This window comes from Callorhinus ursinus, unplaced genomic scaffold (assembly GCF_003265705.2).
Source record: "Callorhinus ursinus isolate GAN/ISIS: 27379988/994484 unplaced genomic scaffold, GSC_fseal_2.0 scaffold23, whole genome shotgun sequence".
NCBI classification, from domain to species: Eukaryota; Metazoa; Chordata; class Mammalia; order Carnivora; family Otariidae; genus Callorhinus; species Callorhinus ursinus.
Window position 1 is genome coordinate 720129 of NW_027397085.1, and position 27113 is coordinate 747241.

At 33.6% G+C, this 27113-nt stretch overlaps 1 protein-coding gene across 4 annotated transcripts in view; it reads right to left on the reverse strand.

Annotated features, from left to right (window-relative positions):
• The window catches only part of TENT2 (terminal nucleotidyltransferase 2), a 71550-nt gene that overhangs the window by 2554 nt on the left and 41883 nt on the right, over positions 1-27113 (reverse strand). For all 4 annotated transcript variants that reach the window (XM_073905279.1, XM_025892667.2, XM_025892669.2 and 1 more), the window contains 6 exons: positions 26813-26889; positions 26313-26441; positions 21266-21309; positions 13159-13295; positions 5745-5836; positions 718-797 (listed from right to left, as the gene is read on the reverse strand). In XM_073905279.1, coding sequence (XP_073761380.1) covers positions 718-797; positions 5745-5836; positions 13159-13295; positions 21266-21309; positions 26313-26441; positions 26813-26889 — 559 coding nt within the window. The remainder of the gene's footprint in view (positions 1-717; positions 798-5744; positions 5837-13158; positions 13296-21265; positions 21310-26312; positions 26442-26812; positions 26890-27113) is intronic.

Here is a 27113-nt window from a genome sequence, read left to right on the forward strand (position 1 = left end):
ATTATCATCAAAATAAAGTCCACTTCTACGTCTAATGAGAAAGTATCCCTCTAAAATGACCTTCATAGTTCGCTGATCTTTTTCTTCAATGAAGCATTCTCTCCTATATGTCTCACAGTATGTATTTCCATCAATGTGTTTCTACACTGTACTGTGGAACTCCTTGAAAAAAGAAACCACACCTAACAAAATCACTGATGAATCAATTCATACTGTAGACCAAAGAGCCAAATAATAAATGACAGTTTACATACATATGGCTGAAATTTATATATACAAAATGTGTGATACACACACATTGATTTTCTTTTAATTTCTCAAAATATAAGCAAAGATAAAAAGGTACTCAGGTTCACTGTTACAGTGGGGTACACAGAAGAAAAATCATGGAACAAACATCAGCTCTATTCTAAAGCTACACTAAGTTCCTTGAAATTTTAAGGAGAGAAATGAGTCCATTAGGTTTTACTCACTCATTCTGAGAGCTTAACTGGCTCACTAAGGAAATGCTTACTTCCATCAGAGTGAAAGCCATGTGAACGAAAACAGATTTCTCTGAAGGAAAAGTGTATCTCTCAATCAAGTAATAAATTTCCTACTGTGCCACTTTAATGACTTCATAACACAGGAACCAGGGCTATTATGTTCTATATTTTTCCATTTTCAAAGCATACTATTCCACTAATGTTTCTAGAGTTAATCTGATGCATTATTTACCTTTAAAAATTGATCCTTGATCATGTCAAATTTCTGCTTTTCATGCACCGCTCTGGCTGTATTTGTTCCATCAAAAGGTTCTACAATATTAAATGTACATATAAACAAGAAGTTATTAAAATTAGAACTTCAGTTTCTATATTAGGTTTAACTATATGAAACTGTCAATATTTGACAGTTTTTAACCTACAAAATAGCAACTGCATATTGTGAAGCCTAATCTCTTATTTGATATACGCATATAAAAATAGTTTTATTATGAACTGTGTTCTAATAAGGTAGATACAATTCAAGAGAGAGGATAACTAAAACAAAGTCATCAGCATAGGTATGTTAAGTCTAAATCACAAAAGTGAGTAAGAACTCTGAAGAATCACAGAGGGTCAAGGACCTATCCCTACCCTAAGGGAAATAAAAGTAAGTTAAAGAACAATTATCAGAAAGAATAAAACACTGTACGCAAAAAAGGTGGTCAATGTCAAATACCACAGAAAGGTAATTTTAAATTTAATTTTAATTTAAAAGGCCACGATCTGTCCAGCAGGAGAACGGTCACTACCTTTCAAAGTAGAGGTTTAATACTCAGGAGGATAGAAAACAGTGCAGAGTTATGGTGTGAGTAGGTGGTTTAGAAAAAGATACAGTGAGTACAGTAACTTGTAGGAGAAATTTGGCAGTGAAAGGAGAGGGAGAAACAGGAGAGCAAGTACAGAAGACAGAAAGAAAACAAAGCAGAAGTTTTTATGTGTGTCGTGTCTCCAACATTACCTTCCACATCTTTACCCCCCACCCACTAACCCTTCATCCACAAGGTAAGAGACAAGAGTCCATATATAGACATAAGGAAACTATCTACATGAGAAGAAAGGAAACTGAGGATGCTAGTGAGCAAAGGAAGATAACTAGAGGCATTAAAATGAGATGAGATAGCTGAAATAATGCCAAGAGTAGGTAAAAATGACTAGAGTTTAAGAATTTGGGCACTGGGGGTGCCTGGGTGGCTCTGTCAGTTAAGCATGTGGTTCCTGATCTCAGCTCAGGTCTTGATCTCAGGGTCGTGAGTTCAAGCCCTATGTTGGACTCCACACTGGGTGTGGAGCCTACTTAAAAAATAAAAAAAGAATATTGGCACTGTAAAAGAGGAAAAAAAGGTACTTACAAGAGCCAGTAAAATCAAGAGTATTTTTCAAGGATGAGAAGACCTATGTATGCTCTAAAGCTGAAAGAGAATGTGACTAGAGAGAAAAAAAATGAAGTCGCTAGAAGGAAAAAATGCAATTGAGGGGAAAGACCTGGAAAAAGCATGGAAGAATAGGAAATATGATGAAGACGTTAACTCTAGATTTGTCAAATCTAATCAGGCCCGTAATTTAAAAAAAAAAAAAACCCTCCTTTTGTGTCTATATATATTTTTTATTGCTTACTAAGGCCATTTTTAAAAGTTTATTGTCACAGTATAGGATACACTGTTTTACTGCACTTCACTTTATTGCACTTCACAGATATTGTGGGGTTTTTTTTTTTTAATAAATTGAAGGTCTATGGCAACCCTGTGCTGAGCAAGTCTAGCAGTGCCATTTTTCCAACAGCATTTGCTCACTTTGTTGTCTCTATCACATTTTGGTAATTCTCCTAGTATTTCAAACTTTTCATCATTATTGTATCTGTTATAGTGATCTGTGATCAGCTGTCTTTGATGCTATTATTATAATTGTTCGTGGGCACCATGACCATACCCACACAGGATAGCAAACTTAAGAAATGTTGTGTGTGTTCTGACTGCTCCACCCAGTGGCCGTTGCCCCATCTCTCTCCCTCTCCTCAGGCCTCCCTATTTTCCCTGAGACACATCAATATTGAAATTGGGCCAATTAATAACCACACGATGGCCCTTAAATATCCAAGTGAAGTGAAAGGAAGAGTTACATATTTTTCACTTTAAATCAGAAGCTAGAAATGATTAAGCTTGGTGAAGAAGACATGCTGAACACCAAGACAGGTCAAAAGCTAGGCTTCTTGGACAAGTTAGCTAAGTTGTGCATGCAAAGGAAAAGTTCCTTACGGAAATGAAAAGATGAAAAGAGCTACACCAGCGAATACATGAATATGAAAGTGAAACAGTCTTACTGCTGATATGGAGAAGTTTCAGTGATCTGGATAGAAGACCAAGTAGCCACAATATTCCCTTAAGCCAAAATCTAGTTTAGAGCAAGGCCCTAACTCTCTCTAATTCTATGAAGGCTGACAGAGGTGAGGAAGCTGCAGAAGAGAAGTCTGAAGCTAGCAGAGTTTGGTTTATGAGGCTTAAGGAGAGAAGCTATCTCCATAATGTAAAAGTGTAAGGTGAAGCAGCAAGTGCTGACATAGAAGCTGCAGAAATTTATTCAGAAGATCTAGCTAAGATAATTCCCGAAGGTGGCTACATTAAACAACAGGTTTTCCATGTAAATGAAACAGCCTCATATTTGAAGAAGATGCCATCTAGGATTTTCATAACTAGAGAGAAGTCAATGCCTGGCTTCAAAGTTTCAAAGGATAAGATGACGCTCTTATTAGGGGCTAATGCCGCTGATGACTTTAAGTTGAAGTCAGTGTTCATTTACCATTCAGAAAATCCTAGGGCCCTTAAGAATTATGCTATTTATGCTAGATCTACTATGCCTGTGCTCTATAAATGGAACAACAAAGCCTGGACGACAGCACATCTGTTTACAACATATTATTTTAAGCCCACTTTTAAGACCTACAATTCAGAAAAAAAAATTCCTTTCAAAATATGACTGCTCCTTGACAATGTACTTGGTCACCCAAGAGCTCTGATGGAGATGTACAATGAGATTGTTGTTTTCATGCCTGCTAACACAATATCCATTCTGCAGCCCATCAATCAAGGAGTAACTTTCAAGTCTCATTACTTAAGAAATATATTTTTTAAGGATATAATTGGCCATAGATCGTGCTTTCTCTATGGATCTGGGCAAAAGCCACTGAAAACCTTCTAGAAAGAATGCACCATTCGAGATGCCATTAAGGATATTTGTGATTCATGGGAAGAGGTCAAAATATCAGCATTAACAGGAGTTTGGAAGAAGCTGATTCCAACCCTAATGGATGGCTTTGAGGGGTTCAACACTTCAGTGAAGGAAGTAACTGCAGATGTGGTGGAAATAGCAAGAGAACTAGAATTAGAAGTGGAGCTTGGAGATGTGGCTGAATTGCTACCATCTCATGATAAAATTTGAGTGGATAGGACCTGCTCCTCAGAATCTACTCCTGGTGACAATACTGAAAAAACAACAAAGGATTCAAAGGATTAAGAATATTACATAAACTTAGTTGATAAAGCAGGGGCAGGGTTTGAGAGGATTGACTCCAATTTTGAAAGAAGTTCTACTGTGGGTAAAATGCTCTCACATGCTACAGAGAAATCATTTGCGAAAGGAAGAGTCAATTGATGCAGCAAGCTTCACTGTTGTTTCATTTTAAGAAACTGCCATAGGTACCTCAACCTTCAGCAACCATCACCCTGATCAGACAGCAGCCATCAACATTGAGACAAGACCCTCCATCAGCCAAAAGATTACGGCTTGTTGAAAACTTAGATGATGGGTAGAATTTTTAGCAACAGTCTTCTTAAATTAGGATATGTACATTATTCTTTTAGACATAATGCTACTGTGTACTTAATAGACTACAACATAGGGTAAACATAACTTTTATATGCACTGGAAAACCAAAAAAATTCATGACTCACTTTATTGCAATACTTGCTTTATTGCGGTGGTCTGGAACTGAACCCACAATATATCCAAGCTATGCCTGCGTTTTTTCACAGCATAATGCCAAGCTATTGGATCACATCACACACAGCACTTTACAAGTATTTAATATTCAAAAGAACACAAGTAACTAAAATAATATACACTCACTGTGCAACTTAACAAACCAACCACCAAAGCAGGAAATTTAATTTCATATTCATAAACTCTTAAGATGTTGCATGTAATCCAAGATTAAAACATTCTAAATGTGATGTTTTCCTACAAATGCTGTTAACGCTTTATTCTTTTTTACCTCAACGTTTACAAAAGTCTTCAATTTAGCATCAGGGAGAATAATTTTGCTTCTTGAAGTCAATTTCCCACCAACTCAAAGAAATATTCAACTATATGTAAATTAATTTTAGAGAACAGATTATCTTCAGGGCATTTTATTTTTAAAGTAAAATAAATTTCTATTCATAAAAATCTAGCTTGCATTAAATATCAACATTTTAATTTTAAAAGAACTCATTTTATCTCAATGTAAGAATTATCACATGAAGATAGTATTTTCTTCTACCTTCAAGTCATGAAATTAAGCTTCAATCAACTACAAGCAGGAGGGATGCATAAAGACTGCTCAAATATTATGAACTAGAAGATTAAATGCCTAAATTCATATTTATTATTTTTTACAGGTAAAGAATTAAATTACTTTTAAAAATTAAATGAAAACAGCGATAAAAAAGAATGAAATCTTGCCATTTGCAACAATGTGGATGGAGCTAGAGAGTATTATGCTAAGTGGAGTTAATGAGAGAGAGACAAATATCATATGATTTTATTTATATGTCGAATTTAAGAAACAAAACAAACCAACACAGAGGAGGAACAAAAGAGAGAAGCCAACCAAGAAACAGACTGCTAACTACAGAGAACAAACTGATGGTTACCAGAGGGGAGGTGGGTGGAGGGATGGGTGAAATAGATGATGGGGATTAAGGAGGACACTTGTGATGAGCATCAGGTGTTGTATGGAAGTGTTGAAGCACTAACTTCTACACACCTGAAATCAATATTAAACTACAACTGGAATTAAAGTAAAAAGTTGGAAGAAAAAAAAAGAAAATTTTATAACTAAAAGACTTGTAAATCAGAACATAAATGTATTACTTTTAACTGAAATACAAACTGGAATTATTCAAGTAATTCTCTCAGTACCATGGTGATAACCAGATGGTAAATAAGTAGTTGTGGAAAATCTACCTTCTACACAGATGTATTTATTTCTCCATTCAATACCATCAGGCCTGGGAATGGCTTTGGCTTCACGAACTGAAATCATTTGACTGTTCCAGCTACAAGAAGAAAAACATAACTGTTAACTATTTTCTTAATTTTCCCTTTTATTGTATTTATTATATAATACTAAGTCCCACTCTAATTTTCTCACAAAATACTGAAACTTGCCTTGACCCTCAACACCACAATCCCTGTTTCAATACCCTTCTTTTTTCTCCACAGCACTTATATTTTAACAATTTGCTTATTTATTATTGTTTACTGTATGTCTCGCCCAAGCAGAATGAAAGCTCCAAGATGGTGATTTATGTATTTTTTCACTGTTCAAATAGTTGCTTAGTATAAAGTAGGCCTTCAATACATATTTATTGAATAAATGAAGTAATATGAAAAATAAGAAAGCGTAAGTAAGCAAAAAATGTAAAAATTGTGTTCACTGTTAGCACCTCAGTAAGAATTTTTTATTTGTTAAGAGAGATGCAATCTTGTGTTGTTTTCTGGTATCATTAAATAATTTTTGTTTACTGCATGTCCACTTGTATGATTTGGGAGAAAATTTTACAACTATCCAAGAGAAGCCAGTAGATGCTGTTTTAGGAAAAATTAATACTCTATGAAAACATACTGTTATTGCTATATATCAGATGTAGCTCTTAACAGTAAAGTTATATTCAAGTAAAACAATTTTTTATCAGCATGTCTGAAAGTAAACTGTTCAGTCTTTAGTATGTACTAACCTTATATTGTTTTTTAAAAATTTCTTTACAATTATAATAGTTCTGCACAAGTACAATTTTCTTTTTCTCAAGGAACACTGTAAAACGTATGACCATTCAGCTTGTATGTGAGAGACAAATGAGTTTGGAAAATAGTTGATATCTCTTTTTTCAGCCATATTTAGCTTTGTCCATCATTTCAGTAAGAATAAAAAGACCAAGCTTTGGGACCTTCCAACTCCAACACTTATCTTACCCTTCCTCTACTTTATCAGATAAAAGAATCCCTAGGAATATAACTGAGGGTCCAATATGGCACTTGTTTCTGGAAAACTGATTAATCTCTATGTTAAATATGCAAAAAAACATTGCATCTTATGAAGTTTGATAATTGAAAAGGATCCTCAAGTATGATCTTCTATTTTTTCTTATAAGGAGTACAATTTAGAAATACTTTGCAAAGATAACTTTAAGTTCTTTAAGAATACATATCAGAATTTATGCTTTTTAAAAACTAAGCAGGTTCTCAATGAGAAACAGTATTAATTACAGTAACATGTTTTAGATATTTCATGTACAGCAGCTCCATTAGTATAAACTCCAAACAGAAAAGTACACTGCTCTGTTGGTCCAAGTGTGTTTCCAAAATTTTTTTAAAATAACAATAAACAGGTGCCTGGCTGGCTCAGTCGATAGGTAGAACATGCAACTCCTAGGTAGAACATGCAACTCCTGACGTTGGGGTTGTGAGTTCAGGACCCACAATGGATACAGAGATGACTTAAATAAATAAATAAATAACTAATAACAATAAAATAAAACAACAATGTCAAGGAGAGAGTTATATAACCACATGCCTGAACCAAACATGATCACAGTAGAATTATACTATGTGCTTTACTTTTATACTGCTTAAGATATATTTCACTAATAAAATGAACTTTTTTCTTGAGACTACTTGTTTCTCACTGAACTTACAGGACAGTTGAATCTGCAATAAAATTAAAATTGGAAACATTATGTTAAAAAGGGATAAACCATTTTTTTTCAGACAAGTTTAGAATCTTGAAACTGTATCCTGCTGTTAAATTACAATTTTTACTTTCTTAAATCAAAGGAACTCTCCTCACCATACTTGTATGAAATCCAATCCAGAATTTATATTACATGCCAATACTTGGTTCTAAACCAGGTGACAGAAACATATGTGACATACCAATATTCACTTTATCATCCCTAAACAGGTATCATTTAAGCTTCAACCTATAATCAACCCAAATAATGCAGTTATTTAAGTGACTGTAACACCTGAAGTACTTCACAGAGAAAAAAAATATTTTAAATCACTATTATTTAGACTGATTCAATCTATTACATTTCAAAGCACTTTTAAATATTTCTAAATTACTAAATATATGAAATCATAAAACCTGATACATAAAACTTATATGCTATTTTTACTCTTCAGAGGTGAATTTAAATGTAAAATTCAAATGGCAATTTAGAAACATTTTCCCTAAATATTTCTTTCTTTAAAACAGGCCCCAAATTAAACCTTTTATCACACCATATTTTTCTACCATAATTTGTTTGCCATGTAAAAATCTGTTATTGTCATTCAATAATTAAAATGTAAAATAAGATATAGTCCATAGAAGAGGAATGTATCAGAAAAGAACAGGAGAACAGATATAGGGTTTAATTTAATCTAAAACAGATCTGATAATATATGACAATCTTTTGATTGTAAAACTGGGTTTACCAACCCCACACTGGTAAGATGTTTGCTTCTTTTCTTCAGTAATGATAATGAACTGCTACTTATCTATTAACTCTCTTCTAGCCATTCTTTTTGTGACTAAGTATTTATTTCAAAATACTATGCTTACACTGGAACATTACAAACAAAAATTTAAGTCCAACAAAAAGTCAAAATTATGGGTCTGAACTATGTGGCTATATATATTAAGCAAGACTAGTCAAATTAAGTGAACAAATATATATAGTTTTGTTTTATTATTAAGGGCTGGGAAGCAAACAAAAAGAAAATGTCAGGGATTTCAAACCTCGTAAGCAAACAGAAAATTCTGCTCTAATCCCAGAGTTTTGGTTTGTTTTGTTCTTCTGCCTGACCCCTTAAATGCAGTGTCCATCAGGGCCTTGCCTCTTTCAATCCTCTTCTAATGCTACAGTACCACTCCCAAGCTTTAACAGTCTGATGTTTCTTTCCCAAATCCTTTTCTCCAGCTTTGACCTTGCTACTACTAAGCTCTAGGACAATTATTGCAACTAACAATTGGAAACTGCCACCTGGATGTCCTACATGCATCCCCGTGTCCACATTTTCAAGACTGAATTTAATACATTCAGTCCATGGTCAGTTATTAAAAATCACTTGCTTGCATACCATCCCCCCCAAACTCTCTTACCCTTCTTGCTGCACTGAACTTAGTTGGTTGAAATACAACCATAATTAAATCTTTGTCTACTTCAATCCTTTCCCCCGCAACTCAATGTGGCTGGAGAAAAATATGCAACCATGCTGATCTTAAATTCATGATAACTTTAAATTCACTTAAAATTCATGATGACTTAGCTCAAAAGGACCCTAAATGCTACTACCCACCAAATATACTGTATTTCCATAGTTAATTCACTCCTTTACTCTCCTACAGAATAATTCATACTTTCCCTCACTTTCCAAATCTCCTCCCTCACAATCATTCCCAGGTGATGTCCATGCTTCATCTCACTAAAAAAACTAAAGCAACCAAAAGATAATTTCCACTAGCTCCCACATCAGTTCAACTGGCATTCCTTTGAATCATATACTCTTTTACTTACTATTATTAATGCATCATCTGTGCTCCTATCCCACTTGTGCTCTAGATTCCAACCCTTCCTGATTCAAAGAAGCATACTATTCAACAATTTACTATCTTTTTCTGGTATCATCAATTTTGCCATCAAGATAGGTTTTTTCTCCTTTCTAAAAAACAAAAACTCAACCCCACTTAACGCTCCAATTTCTACTCCATTTTTTCTGCTCCCCTTTATAAGTATATACACTCTACATATTACAGTGTCTAAACACTATCCTATCTGTATTTAATTCATCCCTGTTCACTCCTGAGCCCACACCAATGATGCTTTTTATCCCTATTTTTCCACAGAAACTGCTCCTAATAAAGGTCCAGTGGCCTCCATGTGGACCAATATTGCAATGGTCAGCTTTTAGTTCTCATCTTTTACTCGATCCATCAAAAAATGTGACACAGATAATCACTCCTTCCCCCTTGAGACATTTTTTCTCTTTGGATTCCAGGACAACACATTCTATTGGCTTTCCTCCTATCTCAATGATAGACTATAAATTAGTTCCTTCTTATCCCTAACCTCATGTATATACTATACAATTTATTTGTTTATTGTCTATCTCTCCATACTACAATACATACTACAATATAAGCTCCATGAAGACAAAGACTTCTGCCTGTTTTGTTAAATGTCATATCCCCGGTGCATAGGAAAACAGCTTGATATATAGTAGGCAGTCAATGATTTATTGATTAAATGAGAGGAAAAAAATCAGTAAGAAAGGAGATAGTCAAAAAAATTGGGCCTTTGTAATTTCCTACTTAAAAAATGTATTTAAGGGGCGCCTGGGTGGCTCAGTCGGTTAAGCAGCTGCCTTCGGCTCAGGTCATGATCCCAGCATCCTGGGATCGAGCCCCACATCGGGCTCCATGCTCAGAGGGAAGCCTGCTTCTTCCTCTCCCACTCCCCCTACTTGTATTTCCTCTCTCGCTGTCTCTCTCTGTCAAATAAATAAAATCTTTTTAAAAAATGTATTTAAGTATGTAGGCATGCATTTTTAACACAAGAGATTAGACTAGCAATAATGGCATGTGATTAGGCATCCACAGAATAAAAGGATTACAAAATAGGTAACTTTTTAAGGCTTCTAGAATCTCTAGTACCTAGGTGTCTGTAAGATATTTAAAACATATTTTGTTTTGTTTTGTTAAAATACAAAATGATTACATTCAGACTTTATTTTTTCCTAGTTTCTCTAAGCAACCTGATCCTTTTTTTTTTTTAAAGATTTTATTTATTTATTTGACAGAGAGAGACACAGTGAGAGAGGGAACACAAGCAGGGGTAGTGGGAGAGGGAGAAGCAGGCTTCCCGCGGAGCTGGGAGTCCAATGCGGGGCTTGATCCCAGGACTCTGGGAACATGACCTGAGCCGAAGGCAGACACTCAATGACTGAGCCACCCAGGCGCCCCAACCTGATCCTTTTTTAATTTATCAGTTCCCTGCTCCCAGGTACAGTTCTAGAAGCATGGCTTCATTTTAAGAATTTTCAGCAGGAAGGTTTAGAAGAAAGCTGTGAGTGAAGTAGGTAAGAAAATCTTGGTAATTTTTAAATAGGCATACAAAATTTCCGCAACATTTATACCATATACTCAAGCATCCCTTGACACTTAATTCTGTCTTCGAGTAAAGAGAATTTTTTAAATGAATGTCTCAAAGTTCAGAAGAAATCCTTACAAACATTTCTAACAGCTGCCAGAATTCCTTTGCACAGCACCTAGTTCACTGCCATGACTACATTCTTGGCAGTGCTCCCTACAGTCAAATTTCTGAAAATATCTGATATGAAACAATAATACACTTGACAAATGCACTGTATGATGAAAGAAAAGGTGACGATGTCTCCAAAATCATGTATCATAGTGATAACAAATGCATCCAAAAGTTCAAAACCTCTTTCAAAGTCTCAGCATCCTAGCCAGTTTCATTTGGCACAACCGGCTAGTTTCTGTTAATACTAAACTAATACACAAACCTGTTCATCTACCTTTTTGTTTCAGTACAACAAAGCAGTTGGCTTTCAAGGCACTGGTATCTAGATGTTCTAATCCTAAACTATACACGGTAGAAATATACCTTTTTTCTATGAATCCTTTCCCCTCTCTGCAAACTTCACTAATTTACAATAGAAAAGACAATGCCAATATATTCTAACAATTAAGAATGTGGTTTTGGAGTCAGACCTGAGACTGAATCCCAGTTCTCTCACTATCTAGCTGTACTGCCATGGACAAGTTTCAAGTACACAAATTCCCTAGGCCTCACAAGGTGTTACTGTGAGGATTAAATAATACACAAAAATCACTCAGCATACTGTAGGACATTAAGTAAATACTCACGAAACATCAGCTTTTGTTATTGCAGCATCTTACAAATCTTGACTCTAGAATAACCTTTGTAGTCTCTTATGTCCCTTGTCTTATAGCCTTAAATCTTTTCTCATCCTATAAATGAAGGCCCCTTCCTTTTTATCCTTGTTGCCTGGACTTAAACTCGGGTCCTAGTCATCTTTAATGATGATGATTATAACTTCATTCTTATTGAACTACTTTCCACCAGCACTTTTCCTACATTTTTTCTTAACCTGATTCAGTAATTTTTAAGTCATCTCCAGGATCTTTGCAACATGTCTATAATCTTACCCTCTACTTCAAAATTATTTATTTATAGCAAGAATTTTTCAAGTACCCACTCTCTGGCACTGGGCTAAGTAATGGAGACTCAACTGTAAACAAAACAGACACATTCTGATGAAAGCTCTGCGCTGAAGAATTTAAGTAACATTACTTCTTTCATGCCCTATGTTTCAAATCATCTGAGTCAAGTTTCTTTAGAGCTACTGCATCATAGCAAATAAGGCAATACCAACACTGCAGTAAAGTACCATAGTTAAGAGTACGAATTTTGCAGTCAAAATTAACAGAAATACTCCCCGTGACGAGCTGTGTGATCTTAGGGCAAGTTTCTTCACCTCTCTCTATATATGCTTCAATGGTAAAATGGGCATGATGTAATATTGTAACATATGACTATTATGTAAATGAGAAGATACATATAATCTGTTGGGAACCGTTTTTCCCAGCTAGTAATAACAATTTACAAAGAATGCTATTATTATTCCCCTCTCCAAATCTTTTCAAAATGGCACCCTGTGGTTACCATACCCTCCTCCTCTAACTTTGTAAAACTCCTAAGTCCTTTCTCTTTCCCCCCTTCAAACCTTTCTAAATTGATCAGAAGAGCTGCAATTCCTAACCCCACTCTATCTGGACTTCTAGAACTCCCTTAGGAACATTCAGTTAAGTCCAGTCTAATTATACACTTCAGCATTCCATGTTTACATATCACCCTCAGAAGAAAGGGGAAAAAAAAGGAAAGAGAGTATTCCTTGATTTTTATATACTAACATAACTATTCAGATATCAAGGAGATCTTTTTCCATGTTTGTCTTAGCTGTGCTTTTTACTATAAGTCTTAACTTGCGAAAAACAGATGTTTCAAACTATACAGAACCTATACAGGGCCAACCCAAACATTTATTCAGGCCCTACTAGGAAAAGAGGGAGCTAAACATAAGACAGGATCGCTACCGAAATCAACTAAAATTGGGCTTACTGAACTATCATTTTTCATTAGATAGGAATATAAAATCTATTTAGTTTCTAATAATCACTAGATATTAAATTTTATAAATTACACATTTCTGGACAAGTTTGTAGCTTCTGACCAAAAGTGTAGCATTCACATATGTAAATGAATAAAACACAATCTGATGTTTCACTTACTCAAATTCTGTAGCATAATATTTAAGAAAGCCCAGTAAGAGGTCCCCAAGATTTGACTCATTCTTCGAGAGGTAAGGAGGAACATTACATGGAGCTTGATGTACAAGGTGCAGCTGTACAGCAGGACTAAAAGATTCCTGTCAAAAAGAAAAAGGGGGAAATATAAAGTCATTTAAAACACACACTAAAAACTTTACAAATCCTGACCTAATGCTCTCTGAAGAAGAGAGAAGAAATCTTCTTTATGTTGGCAGTTTGGAAATCTGAAGATTTTCTTCCACTAAAGACTTCACTGGTGTTTGCAGTATGTGAGAAAGTACCCAAAAAACTAAGACACTCTAAACCCTGGCTGAGGCATATCACGCATTTAACCAAGAGGCCTACAGTAGCAGAAGATTTCTTAACTCATAAATAAATCCTTACTGTACATACCAAGATTTCATCAAATAACATAATAGAGATTTCTTTATAAATGTTCCTCCTTCTTAAGTGCCTCTACAAGGAGCAGTTGTACTTTATAAAGGCTATATCAAGTACAAGGTAACAGCATTTTCTAACTGCCACTTAAAATTTCTCTTAGAGGCCATAAAAGTAACTAGTATATGAATAGTACTTACACCAGTTTTAAGATTTTTAAAATTTTGTTTTATTTTTGTATTTTGTATCTTATTGGGAAGAGAAGACAGACATTCAACATGAACTGAACTTGAAAAGACATAGATGGCAGGGAAAAGAAGAACGATAGGAAACTAAGCAGCAAGCAATATTCAACAAACTTTTACCACAATATTCATAAAGGAAGATATCATTTGCTTGTAATCCACGCCCAAACAACACACTTATTAGAAAGAATACTAATGGGTACTTATTCTTTTTGCTAACTATGCCATTCATTTTCATATCTGATCCTTCCTCTGTTAGCAGCAAGTTCTGGCTCTAAAACATACTAAATGAACCACAGAGATTCTCAAGTAATACATATCCAAATGTTAGAAAACACTCTTAAGGTAATTTGCACAGTTGCCCTTAAGACAGGTTTTCTACATTCCCCTTTGCCATTAGAGTAATAACAGATTTTTTTTAAAGCAACTAGTTAATGGATGACAGCTATTCTTTTTTATTGTTATGTTAATCACCACACATTACATCATTAGTTCTTGACGTAGTGTTCCATGATTCATTGTTTGTGCATAACACCCAGTGCTCCACACAGAACGTGCCCTCTTTAATACCCATCACCAGGCTAACCCATCCCCCCATCCTAACCCAACCCTCCTCCCCTCTAGAACCCTCAGTTTGTTTTTCAGAGTCCATTGTGGATGACAGCTATTCTTAAGGTTCCCAAATACTTAACAAATCAACCTTGAGTTTACAGATATCAGTTCAATTAGTAACCCAACTTTAAAAAACAGAGGGTCCCTAAATAACTAAATTGTAATACAGAGAAATTGGGTAGTGCATCTAGTTAAAGGTGATCCTCAAAAATCATCAGGAAAAGTAAAAGAGCAAGAAAATAAAAAATTCCCTCCCGTCCTATTACCTACAATTCTAGCCATAATTTTTAACTACCAAGAAGTGATTACCCTTCTTTCAGAAGACAACCACAGTTCATAAAGCTAATACTCCTAAACTTCGGACCTCCCCTTATACTTCTAGCAGATTTAGTATTATATTATGAGACTTAAGTAGAAATCTAAATTGTTTCTAAGACTAGGTGGAGTTAGGGAAGAAGTCTCAATTTATAATGAAGAGTGGAAGCAGAAGGAAGAGCAGGAGTACTGCTTCTACCACCCTTTGTCTTTTACTTGTTAAGTGTAAAACTGAACTTAGGACAGTATTTTAAATTGTAAAATTTCAATATTATTTTCTGGCTAATTAAACAAAAAGGTTAACCTAAGTTCAAATGACAAGGAAAAGAAAAGTGGGTACTATTTAACCGGTTCCACTCTGAAAGCTTCTTACTAATTTTGACTTCTACGACATACCACAGTAAGCACTCAATTTATTAACTGATGCTAAAATAAAAGTCATTTTCTTACCTTAAATCTAAAACTGTTTAAACCTCTTTTAAAATTTTTATTTTGTTCAATAAGTTAAAGAAAAAGATCAGCAGTTGTAAATTAACATTGAAGAGTTGTAAGACCTACTCTACTAAAATGGTGAATGACTTTGAGCCAACAATTTGACCAGTCTCCTCTTAATGCCACTATTCTTTTTCATGGTCATATACAAAAAGGGCCATATCATACATACTAGGGGAGAATTGAAGGCGAAATCCAAACTTAAAAAAAAAAAAAAGGATCCAAAAGATGCTACAAGTTAACAGAAATTCCATTTAACCATTAGAAATCCCCATTTTTTATAATCATTAACATTACAGAAAGAGTCTCTGCTTTAAGAAAAATTTCATCAAAAAAATTTTTTTAAAAAGGAAGCTCCCCTACTGCGTATGTACTTAAGAATAATATACACTACTTTGAATAGGATATGGGTAGGCAAAACTTAAGCTAACATATTAGAAAACACATAATGACCAATCCAAAAGCCAAAGCAATTACAACCAAAATCCATGGAAAACCAATTTAACTGAGAACAATGTAATATCTATTTCTTAAAGCATTTGAGGTGGGGATTACTGATACTTAATGCTGTTTATTTTTAATGTGGGGAAGATATCTTTATTACTTTTTAAGGGTAGATCTTATATGGGGCCTCTAATAACCAAATTTGTAATGACTTAATTCCTGAAAACATTTTCCAATTGATATTTAAATGCTAACATTTTTAAACATATGTATCATCCTTTTCTTCCCTCAATCAACGCAAAGTTAAGAAAAATTTTAATGGGCAACCCCTTGAAAAACTGCAAAGTCTCACTTTTTTGCTCATACAATTGCCTACCAAAAACGGCAAAAACACCTTTTGCCAAATTCCATTATTTTCTGATTTGTGCCATAATATCTTACCTTCAAAGTTTGAAATTTGGACAATTAAGCACTTTCTGGAATAAATTAGATTGGTTAAACTTTCACTTGATAACTGTTCTTTAAAAAGATACATGCCTTAGGGGTACCTGGGTGGCTCAGTCAGCTGTGCAGCTGACTCTTGATTTTGGCTCAGGTCAGGATCTCAGGGTCCTGAGGTCTGGCTCTGCACTCAGCATGGAGTCTACTTGAGATTCTCTCTCTCCCTCTCCCTTTGCCCCTCCCTCTGGTTGCATAGGCACACATTCTCTCAATAAATTTATTCCCTATTGTTTAAAAGATTTTATTTTATTTTAGAGACAGGGAGTGGGCAAGTGGGATGAGAGAGGGAGAGAGAGAGAGAGAGGAAGCTGACTCCCTGTGTTGGACTCCACACTCAGCTCAGAGTCTAGTTGAAGAGTCTCTCTCTCCCCCTTCATCTGCCCCTCCCCGTGTGCACATACACACACAATCTCTCTAAATAAATATTTAAAAAAAAAAAAAGATATATGCCTTAAATGAAGGAGGACTGTTTTCTACCTCCAAGCAAACAAATTTGTTACATCCTATTCTAACAATATGAATTGTTAGGCCCTGAATATAAATGTTGAGAAAGGTCTCAAAGAAAAGGATAACTGATATGGAGTACTTAGGCAGAGCTCTGAATGAATGAAGAGCTAAATGATATACTGAAGTTCTACCAAGCTTTCTTAATTGTATGCAGATTACCACTAATCTGGTGATAACATTTTAAAGACTGATCACTAAATTCTTTAAATTATATTTGCTTTTAAACTTTTTGAAAGCTTTTTTGGAAAGCTTTTAAAGTTTTGTAATCAACATAAGTATCATAAAGTAGAAGTACAATAATGAAGTGGTTAAGAGCATGAACTTGGGAGTCAGATCTAGCTTTGAAACCTATTAGCTATATGAACTTTATCAAGTTACCTAGCTTTCCAAATGTTCAGCTTCTTCATCTATAAGAAAAATAACAGTACTCATAGAACTGTAATGAGGATTAAATGATACAATGTATATAAAGCATAGCAGCAATAGTATTACCTACATATTAATTATTTAGTATATGCCAGGCATCATTATTATAACTACACAATTCATACAATAATACAGTATGGTTATCTCCTGAAATAATGTATTATTTCAAAATTAACTTCCTTGTAACTTTTAAAATTTAAATAATATCAATTTTAAGAGATTTTTTTATCATTAAAAGACTTCATCAAAATTTTTAAACTCATTTTTCAAAGGTATTCATTTATAGCCTGTTTTACATAACTAAAATCCTTCATATTATATGCATTTCAAAAATGAAAAAAGTTGCTATATGTGTATATGTATGTATATATGTAAAATTTAATGTATTTTCAATATACAACTGCACAGAGGAACTCTACATTCTCAGAATTCCTAATCTCATAACTATAAAGATGGCTTTCTGGAATATGAAGATATCATTAGGGAAAGAAACAAATATAAGTTGTCTCATAAATCTCCACCTAGCATAAATCTAGGTAAAATATGCTCTCGTGAAAATAAAGATCTCTTCATAAGCTTAACCTAAGTTTATATATTTAACCTCTCTCAACTTCATTGCTTTAACTCAATAATAAATATTCTGCTCTGTATCACTCATGTTGTTTTTTTAAGTCAGTTAAGAATTAAGTAGTAATAATAATGCTATATTATCATATGGCCCAGTGTGGAACTCTTGATTATCCAAGTGCCTTTGGTCATTGGTGGCAGCAAGACTTTATGGTTTTTAGCCAGTAGTGCTGCAACCAGATTTTACTGCAATATCTAAAGGGTCAAGTAGTGACTTTGTACCACTCCTGGGTGGCTCAGTCATTAAGCGTCTTCAGCTCAGGTCATGATTCCGGGGTCCTGGGATCGAGCCCCGCATCGGGCTCCCTGCTCAGCGGGAGGCCTGCTTCTCCCTCTCCCACTCCCCCTGCTTGTGTTCCCTCTCTTGGTGTGTCTCTCTTTGTCAAATAAATAAATAAAATCTTAAAAAAAAAAAACACTATTATTTCAAATTTAAGTATTCTGCCATGGAACCATCCATACCAGGCTGGAACATGACATATGAAATCTTCAATATTAAGGTTTCTCTCTGCTTGGCAGATTCTTAGGGGAATAATGACAGTTGCAATTTTGACTCTTGTGTTTTTAGAATTCAAATGGCATAGCTTTCTGAAATGAATTTTTCAAGTTTAACAGTTCATAGTAGGAGTTTTGTGATTTTAATTTCAGTGTTCTTGTTTTGTTAAAAAAAAAAAAGATAAATATGACTTCATGCCAGTTTCCCAATAAGCCTCATATTCTTTTATTCACTACTTGATAATGTGTTGTTACAAATACTGTCACATAAGTAAATAAAAGTGAATAATTACTTAAAAAAAATAATGCATACCATACCCATTTTTAAAATAAATATATTACCATAAATCTGAGAAAATATGAAAATAACTTAAAAAAGCATAATACATTGAACAAATGTTATTCTATTCCAAAGTTTTTATCCTATTTTTTAATTCTATTTAACTATATTAGTGAAGCTCAAAATTTAAAAGAACCTTGTTCCCTTGTAAAATAACAAAGGTTTTTTTTGTTACTATAAAGTTTTAAGTCATTCTCAAACTTATTTATACAAGTTGAAATTTTGTCATACATGTTGTTCTTAAAGAAAGGTATATCTGTATAGGAACAATCAGATATACATAAAATGTAATAAGCAACAGAAACTCTATTAGTGAATAGTACTATCATTTTGTCTTTAAAAATATCAGTTTCTGGATCCATAATTTGTGACTATACAGCTTGAATTAATAATGTAACCTTCCTTAAACTAAGACTTAGTTTCTTCAGCTGTGAATTAAGGACAATACAAGTTTATTTGTTTAGGATTAAGGATAATGCATATAATATTTATAGAGTGCTGACATAAAATAGATACTAAATAAGTGACAGTTATTAGTAGTAAGAAATAAGCTGATCTGTTTGTTCCATTAGATGGACCACTGAGAAAAGTGCTCTACTGATCAATCAGCTTACAGGTTTCATATAAAATTTAAAATCCTGTAGAGTGGATAGTAAGTCCTTACCCACATAAGCATCAATCTCATAGTAAAAATAATGTACTTTAAATATTTATGATAATGTAACCACATCTGAAAGCAAATTAAGATATTCTTAAATCTAGCAAGTCTTCCTATTAGTATTTTTTAAGGTTTTGCGCCGGACTAATATTAAATCTATTTCCCTGTTACAGGTATAGAAATAAGATTATTAGTAAAATAGGGGTGGAGAGTATAGGGTGAGAGATGGTGTATGTGAAGAGAAGTCAGGACTCTTATCATGGGGAAAGCTAGATAATGAGAAACATGAAAGAGAAGTAAAATGAGGCTCCTCAAACTAGAATATACCAGTAAGAACCTGGGTATCCTATAATAAAAGCAATACGTCTGTTCTGTTCTCCAGCACAGTGCATTAAGCTGAGATTTCATTAATATTTTGTATTAGTAAAAAGAGTTCATGCAGCAAGGGTTTTAAGTGAGATTTCTGTAAAAGCGTCTGTTCCATACACAATAATAGATTCTTTAAAGGATAAGTTTAACTATTAGATGCTTTGTATGCTGAAAAATATACATAGTTCCTTCTATACTGAAACCTAGGTCTTAACAAAAAAACTGAGACAAAAAAATGAAATAGTAACACCCAGTCACCATCTTTGACCTTTCAGTATAAGCTAAAGAAACAATACTTTATTGCAGGGAGAAAACCATTCAAGGATAAGGCCAAAAGTTCAAGTTACTTTTATTTCTACACCTTCTGATGCTTTCATTTTCATTATGTCTATGACAGCATAAATACTGATCCCTAGCAATAACTGAAATTCATTGTAATAGTTCTTCATAATAGCAGAAATTAGTTTTCAAAATGAGGAGGATAAGATATCCAGACTCCAAAAGATTCTTACAGATGTCTTTACCAGATGACCCACCACAAACTGGGAAGCCCCCGCTACAGCAAAATTCTATTACAGTGAACCTTTCATTATCCAGCACCTGGCATGTATGCATTACAATAATAACCCATGTTCAAAAACAAGATCATCAGTTCTTCTCAATTATCAAAGATTAAGTTAAATTTAATTTAGATTGCACATAGTAGATTTATATTTTGTATGATACAGAGAATAAGTATGTCCTTTGAAAATTGATCACTCAAGCTAGATATTACATTTTCCAATTTGACTCTTTAGTAAGTTTAGAAAACAGCTCTTTTTGTAAGTTTATAAAACTAACAGGTCAAAATTATACGGTTTCAGAAGGTTAAACATTCTAAACAGCTTAAATACTATTTCCAAATAAAACCAGGAATAAGGATGACTATGGAGGAAAACAGAAACAGTAGGACTATAAAACAAGGAAAGAGAATTCTGGAAAAAAGAACACAAAAAAACTAGAAAAGAAACAACAGTATAAAAGATTGTGAATATGTATATTACCTAGGTTTTTCTAAACTCAAACTGAGTACATATCAAACTTTTTCTAGTGAGCACATTTTACTTCTTTAATGTTTCCAATTAACTTCAGGAATCTTAATATTAAGCACACAAAGAGTGTACTGATGTTACTACTCTTGGTGGATTACTTGGTAAAATCAAATGAAAGATAAAATGATTATCCAATTGTTCAACTTCTTAATTTTTTCCTCTGCTTTCAAAGTATACATACATTGGGTTAAAAACTTCTTAGTCACTAACTAAAGAAATGCTATAAAACTGTATTTGAAAATAGCATGAAGAAAACTAGAAAGAGCCTAACCGAGCCTATATTTAATTACTATTAGTGATAATCATGAGCATTATGTGAAAAATTCTACCATTTACATAAATGACCAGACTGTCTGCCAATAACTAAATAAAATATCACAGTCTTCCAAAAAAGTATACGAAATATTTTTAATGTGCTAGTGGCAAACTCCTCAGCCTATATAGAAAATGTTATCATATACTTAGAAGGCAACTATTACACCTTTTATATTCACATTAATACTGCATATAATAGTTCCACATATACTTGTTATAATATGTATTATAATAATTCATAAGAAACACTTACTGGGTAAATTTTTTGGATGGATGGAAGGATGGGTTCAGGTAGGGCTATAAAAAAAAAAAGTTTAAAGCTTCCGTGATTCACGTTATTCATTTTACAAAGCAATAATTTGTCAGCTACACCCCAGGCATAAGGGTTTCTGCTTAAATTCAACAGTTTCCATATATTTTGTGAATTAATTCTGATCCCTAAAAATTTAAATTCCAAATATATCTAAGTTGATAACTTAAGGTTTGTTAATAAACTATGTATATTTCTACGTAAACCAATGTTCCTTACATGGTTTTAGAAAAATAGGCCATCAATGGACACACATCATTTGGTCCAACATCAGACACACACATAAAATAAGCAAGACAAGGATTGTTCTACAGATATTGAATGAACATTGTTAAGATGAATGTAGCTAACAAAAAGAAAATTTTTAAATACAGTCCAATGATACTGTATCATGAAAGAACAACAGCTGTATCATAATTGTCCCTTTATTTTTAATTTATTCAAATAATAATACCAAAATTTAGATAGTTTCAGGAAATAGATCTATTGGGGAGAAAAACTGAAAAAAAAATCTTCAACTTCACAAATTTTTAAAAAGAAGGCCTCAGCAAAGTTCAGAAATATAAATCAGGATATTTATACCAATTTGCTATAAAAAATAAAAATTTCACATAAGGGAATTATTATCTTCATATGTTACTTTCTTTTTAATTGTCATTCTTCATTCTCCAATAGCTTTACCGAAATCCAACCTCATTAAATGCATTAACAGTAATTTCACGTCATTATAGTATAAAGGGAATAACATGAAAGGCAAAGTGCTTAATATTCACAATTTAAAAAACTGTAAAATACAATGTGTTGAGTATGGTAAGATACAAGTAGTATGTTTTCAAGATTTCTTTAAGATTAAAGACCAAATATAATACTATATTATAAACTATGTTTTTAAGAATTAGAAAGACATTGTATATAATTAAGTAAATTCAGTAACCATTGTTACCTTTAATTTGCAATTTAGCACAAACCTTTTTAAATGACTTCTGGAATATATTAATATACATATAATCAACCATTATCACCAAGTTACATAATCTCCAACTATGATTATAAACATATAAATTCCTATTTCATAGTATTTAAATTTCTCTTCTGTATCATGCTTCATTCTCAAGTTGAAATTGGAATAAAATAAAATTCCATGATACCCTGGAATGTTCACAGCGTGTGACTGACGGGGAAAACTTATTACTTACCGGAATCAACCACTCTTAGGAAGTAAAAATATTTTTTCCTAGAGGCATTCAAATGCTCAAAATTCTAGAAGATCCTACAAATAAACTCAAGCCCCAGTTACTTTAATTCTAAAAGTCTTTAAACATTTTTAATGACTTCCTAATAATTTTTGCTATAATACAGAAGTCAAACTAGAAAATCTTACTAGAAATTAGTTTACTTAATTAAACACCTGAATTCCTTTCTCACTGAATACTCCTAGTAAAATTATAATTTAAAAAATAATAAAGAAAAGGTTATAGAGAATTAGAAAAAAATTTTATCTCATTCTGGAATCATAACCAGAATGCTAGAAGAGAAAAACAAATACTAACCACTGGGTTAGGGTCTTTCAATAGACAAAACACCTTTAGAACTAAGCAATTTGAGGGACCCCTGGGTGGCTCAATCAGTTAAGCACCGACTCTTGGATTTCAGCTCAGGTCATGATCTCAAGGTCATGGGATCAAGCACCACATGGGGCTCCACACCGAGTGTGAAGCCTGCTTTAGATTCTTTCTCCCAATCCCTCTGCCCCTCCCCCACTCACTCTCTCAGATGCACCCTCTCTCTGTCTCTAAATAAATAATATAAAAAATAAGTAAACAGAACTAAAAGCAATTTGGAGATTTGGGGGGGGGGCAGGGATACCATTCAGTAAATCCCTTGCCAGACAACCTTATAGATTTCAAAACACAAGTCACTTGTGGAAAGAAATAAAAGAAACCTCACTTATAGCGGTGTGAGGAAACCCTGAAAGGGAATACAGTGTACCTTGCATTCCCTAAATAGGAATAAGTTTACTTCACACACCCCAGCAGGATGAAGAAATAATTTTCCTTGCCCAGCAACAGCCCAGCCAATGAGAATTCAGCGAAAACAGCCCCCTCCAGCTTCGTCCCCTTCCTCTAAAGGCAAGTCCCTGGCCTCCATTCTCTGGACTTGCCAATGGTTGGGTCACCAGTTTGCTTGTACTGAACTGCAATTCCTCTGCTAATCTTGAATAAACTCATTGTGCCAGTAAAAAAAAAAAAAAAAAAACTGGTTCTTTTATTTTTCAAGGCCAACACATTAAGAGCAACTGGTGTATTGTGGCAGTTATTTATTAACACTATCTTCATAGTAACCTCAAAGACTTCAGTAGTTTTTCAAATGTTTATTTTACTCAAAGCAACACACATTCAGGAAGAATCTGGCTGTAACATCTATTTTTACTTCAAAATTCTGGACTTCAATCTTCTAAATTTCTCTCTCAAAAGCAAAATAAAACAAAACTTGGTACTGCAGTATCTGGTCAATTGATAACGCTTTCAGAATAACTACTCTGTCAAGATTTTATTTTGCTTACATTCCAGATGAGAGCTTTATGGTCAAGCTCCCGCAAAGTTATACATATAAACATTCCATTCTGATTCATCAAAAATTCAACGAAAAAATAAAGTGCAAATCTTCAACAACTAAGCAACAATTTTGAAAATTCACGAATAATTTTTAAATGCATGAGATAGTTCCGTACCTGGTAACATGGTAAATATTCTATGAATATTCATTCGTATCATTATTTCTTACCAGTTGATACTTTTCCCTTTATATTAATTATTAATCTTAGATTGCCATTAAAAACTCTTCTCATTGGGTTTTTACCCCTCATACTTTCATCAGTCACCTTTCAAGCATATGTAGTCTATTAGACTGTTGAAATTCATCCTAGGAAATGCTTTAATTTTTTTCAACCTTTCTACATACAGAAGACTGCTCCCTTTCTCTATTCATGGCAAAAAAGATATTAAAAGCATTTATGAAGTTAAACGAAACTTAAAGGTCCACCCAATCCAACTATTCCTGTTACAGATAAGAATATTAGGACCAGAAAGGTAGAATAATTTGGCCAAAATCACAAACACTACTTCACTATGGCAGACTGGAACTACTCAGTACATCTTGCAAAATCCTGTATGATAAAAAAAAATGCAGCTAATTTCAGTCTAATTTCTTCTAGTGAGGGGCAGCTTAAATTTGCCAAATAATTCAGTTATACTTCAGCTCTGCATAGGTGAGGTCCTTTAACAAAGACCCATAAACAGTTGATGAGAGTGCTATTAATTATAAACCATCTCAGTAAATGGGACTACTTTGTCAAAAATAAAATGTATTTAATAAAATCTAAGCAAAATTTTAGCATGATTTCTTAACACTGGTAAAATACCAACATCAGAACTTTCAACTTGCTTGCCAAACCACCTTGGGGAATCTGTGATTAAAGCATTTTTCTTTTTTCCCCCATGATTTATTTATTTGAGAGAGAGAAAGAGAGAGAGAGAGAGAGAGAGAAGGGGAAGAGGGAGAAAATCTCAAGCAGACTCCCTGCCAAGCATAGAGCCTGACTCAGGGTTCAATCCCACGACCCTGAGATCATGACCTGAGCTGAAATCAAGAGTCCAACGCCTAACAGACTGGGCCACCCAGGCATCCCTAATGTACATTTTTCTAAAGAGGGCAATCAAATTAAAATTTCTTATGTAACCCATAAAAATGGAAGGAAAGGAGACATATTATGGATGTTCAGACATGTTAAATGCTGTAGTCAAATCTAATTTTTAAATCCCAATTAGTGTCTATTCATTTTTTAGTTTCAGTTGCGACTTAAAAAGTACATCTGACTAAACCTAAATAACTCTGATAAATTTTTGGTACATAACTTTTCAATGTTTATATACATATGAATATATATACAAACTCTAATACAGATGCTATTTTTAAAATAAAATTGGCATCACGTTGTATATGAGAGTGTATCATGGGTATTTTCTTATATCATTAAATATCCTAAAAGCATCATTTTTAGTGGCTAACATTATAATTAATTCAATCATACCCCATTCTTAAAAACTTAAGATTATTTCTAACCTTCTGTTATTTCAATAAACACCATGAAAATCAGCCTTATATATAAATCCGTACCTGCATCCCTGATATTACCTTGGGATAAATTTCTAGAAATGCAATTGCTGAATAACACTGAGTCAAAGGGTATGAACATAAATATCACAACATTGCTTTCTAAACTATAGAAATATCATTAACCCAGAACAAATCAGACCCTAGACATCCTGATAAAGGTTCTTCTATTACATTAACATCAAGTCTTTCACCCACATCTCCATGCCAGCTCACAAGGAATAAAACTTCTTTGACCAAAAAGAAAATCCTGTCTCGAGTGAAAAATAAAAAAACACAATGAATGGTGCTTGAGCTTATTTTTATAGACCTTCTGAACATGCATGTGCCTCAACATAATGGGTCAACAATACAGAGGTAAAAAGTTCTTTGAATACAAAAGTTAATACTGAAAAACTGTCAAAAAACACAGTGAAACTTCCCTTATAATGTTTTCCAGGGAATAACATTTGTTCTTTTTGGGGGGGAGGGTGGATGCAGTGGGCAGAAGGAGAGCGAGAACCTTAAGCTTGAGCCATAAGTACTTTCCAAAAAGTGCTTCAGCTTGACGTTAGGCTTGATCTCACAACCCTGAGATCACGACCTGAGCCGAAATCAAGAGTCAGACGCTTAACTGACTGAGCCACCCAGGCACCCCCAGGGAATAATATTTCTAAAACATTGTTCAAAGCAACGAATTAGGAAACATGGTTTTCTAGGCCTTAGAAAGAACTTTTTAAAACAATGCTATTTGAAGACAGAGGCAACAGAGAAGACATCATAATGAAGTTTAACTGTGTTTTCATTTTAAAAATTGGGGAAAACCCAAAATACTTACTTTGTAAATAGTGCAAAACCATCAATACAAGACTATAGCTGCTTAAAGTACCACGACTGGCATCATTTATCTCATGGTGACTCGCCCACTTCTTAATCACCAGTACTAACGGACGAACTCGATTTTCAACTGAAAGTGAAATTAAAACTTAAAAATGGTAAGGAAATATTATGGTGTCTTTGAAAGCTTATAACATTTCCCAACTACAACAAAAAGAGCACTGCCTCCCTATTTATTAAACATTGTGTTCACCATAAATGTGTCTTGCTTTAAAAAGGTATCTTAGTCACCTTTTAAAAATTATTAATTACTAAAATGTGTTTTATTGACCTGTAACTCCAGTAGTATATAATTTTAGTGTAACAAAATATTATACATGTAATAAAAGACACTATATATAAACATATTTAAACAGATGTCAGTATTTATTACATCTTTAAAAAGGAATAAAGAATGAAGGATAGAGAAGGCTGATTATTATTTGGAAACAAAAAACTTACGGTATGCATAAGTTCTGAGAAGGAATGTGTTTCTTATTCCAACAATATTGTTTACATTCAAGTCGAATTCCACACAACTATGAAAAAGAGAGAAATACATTTTAGCTCAAGTGTTCTGAAACATTAGCTCAAGTGTTTTGAAACAAACTCCCTAGTAACTAAATTAATATTCATCTACCCTATGATGCAAAAATAGCATGAGCCCAAAGGCCAAATACTTTAAAATAAGGCACTAAAGAAATAAGAATACATACTCAGTACATATGATTTAGTGTATATTAAAAATATAAAACAGGATTAC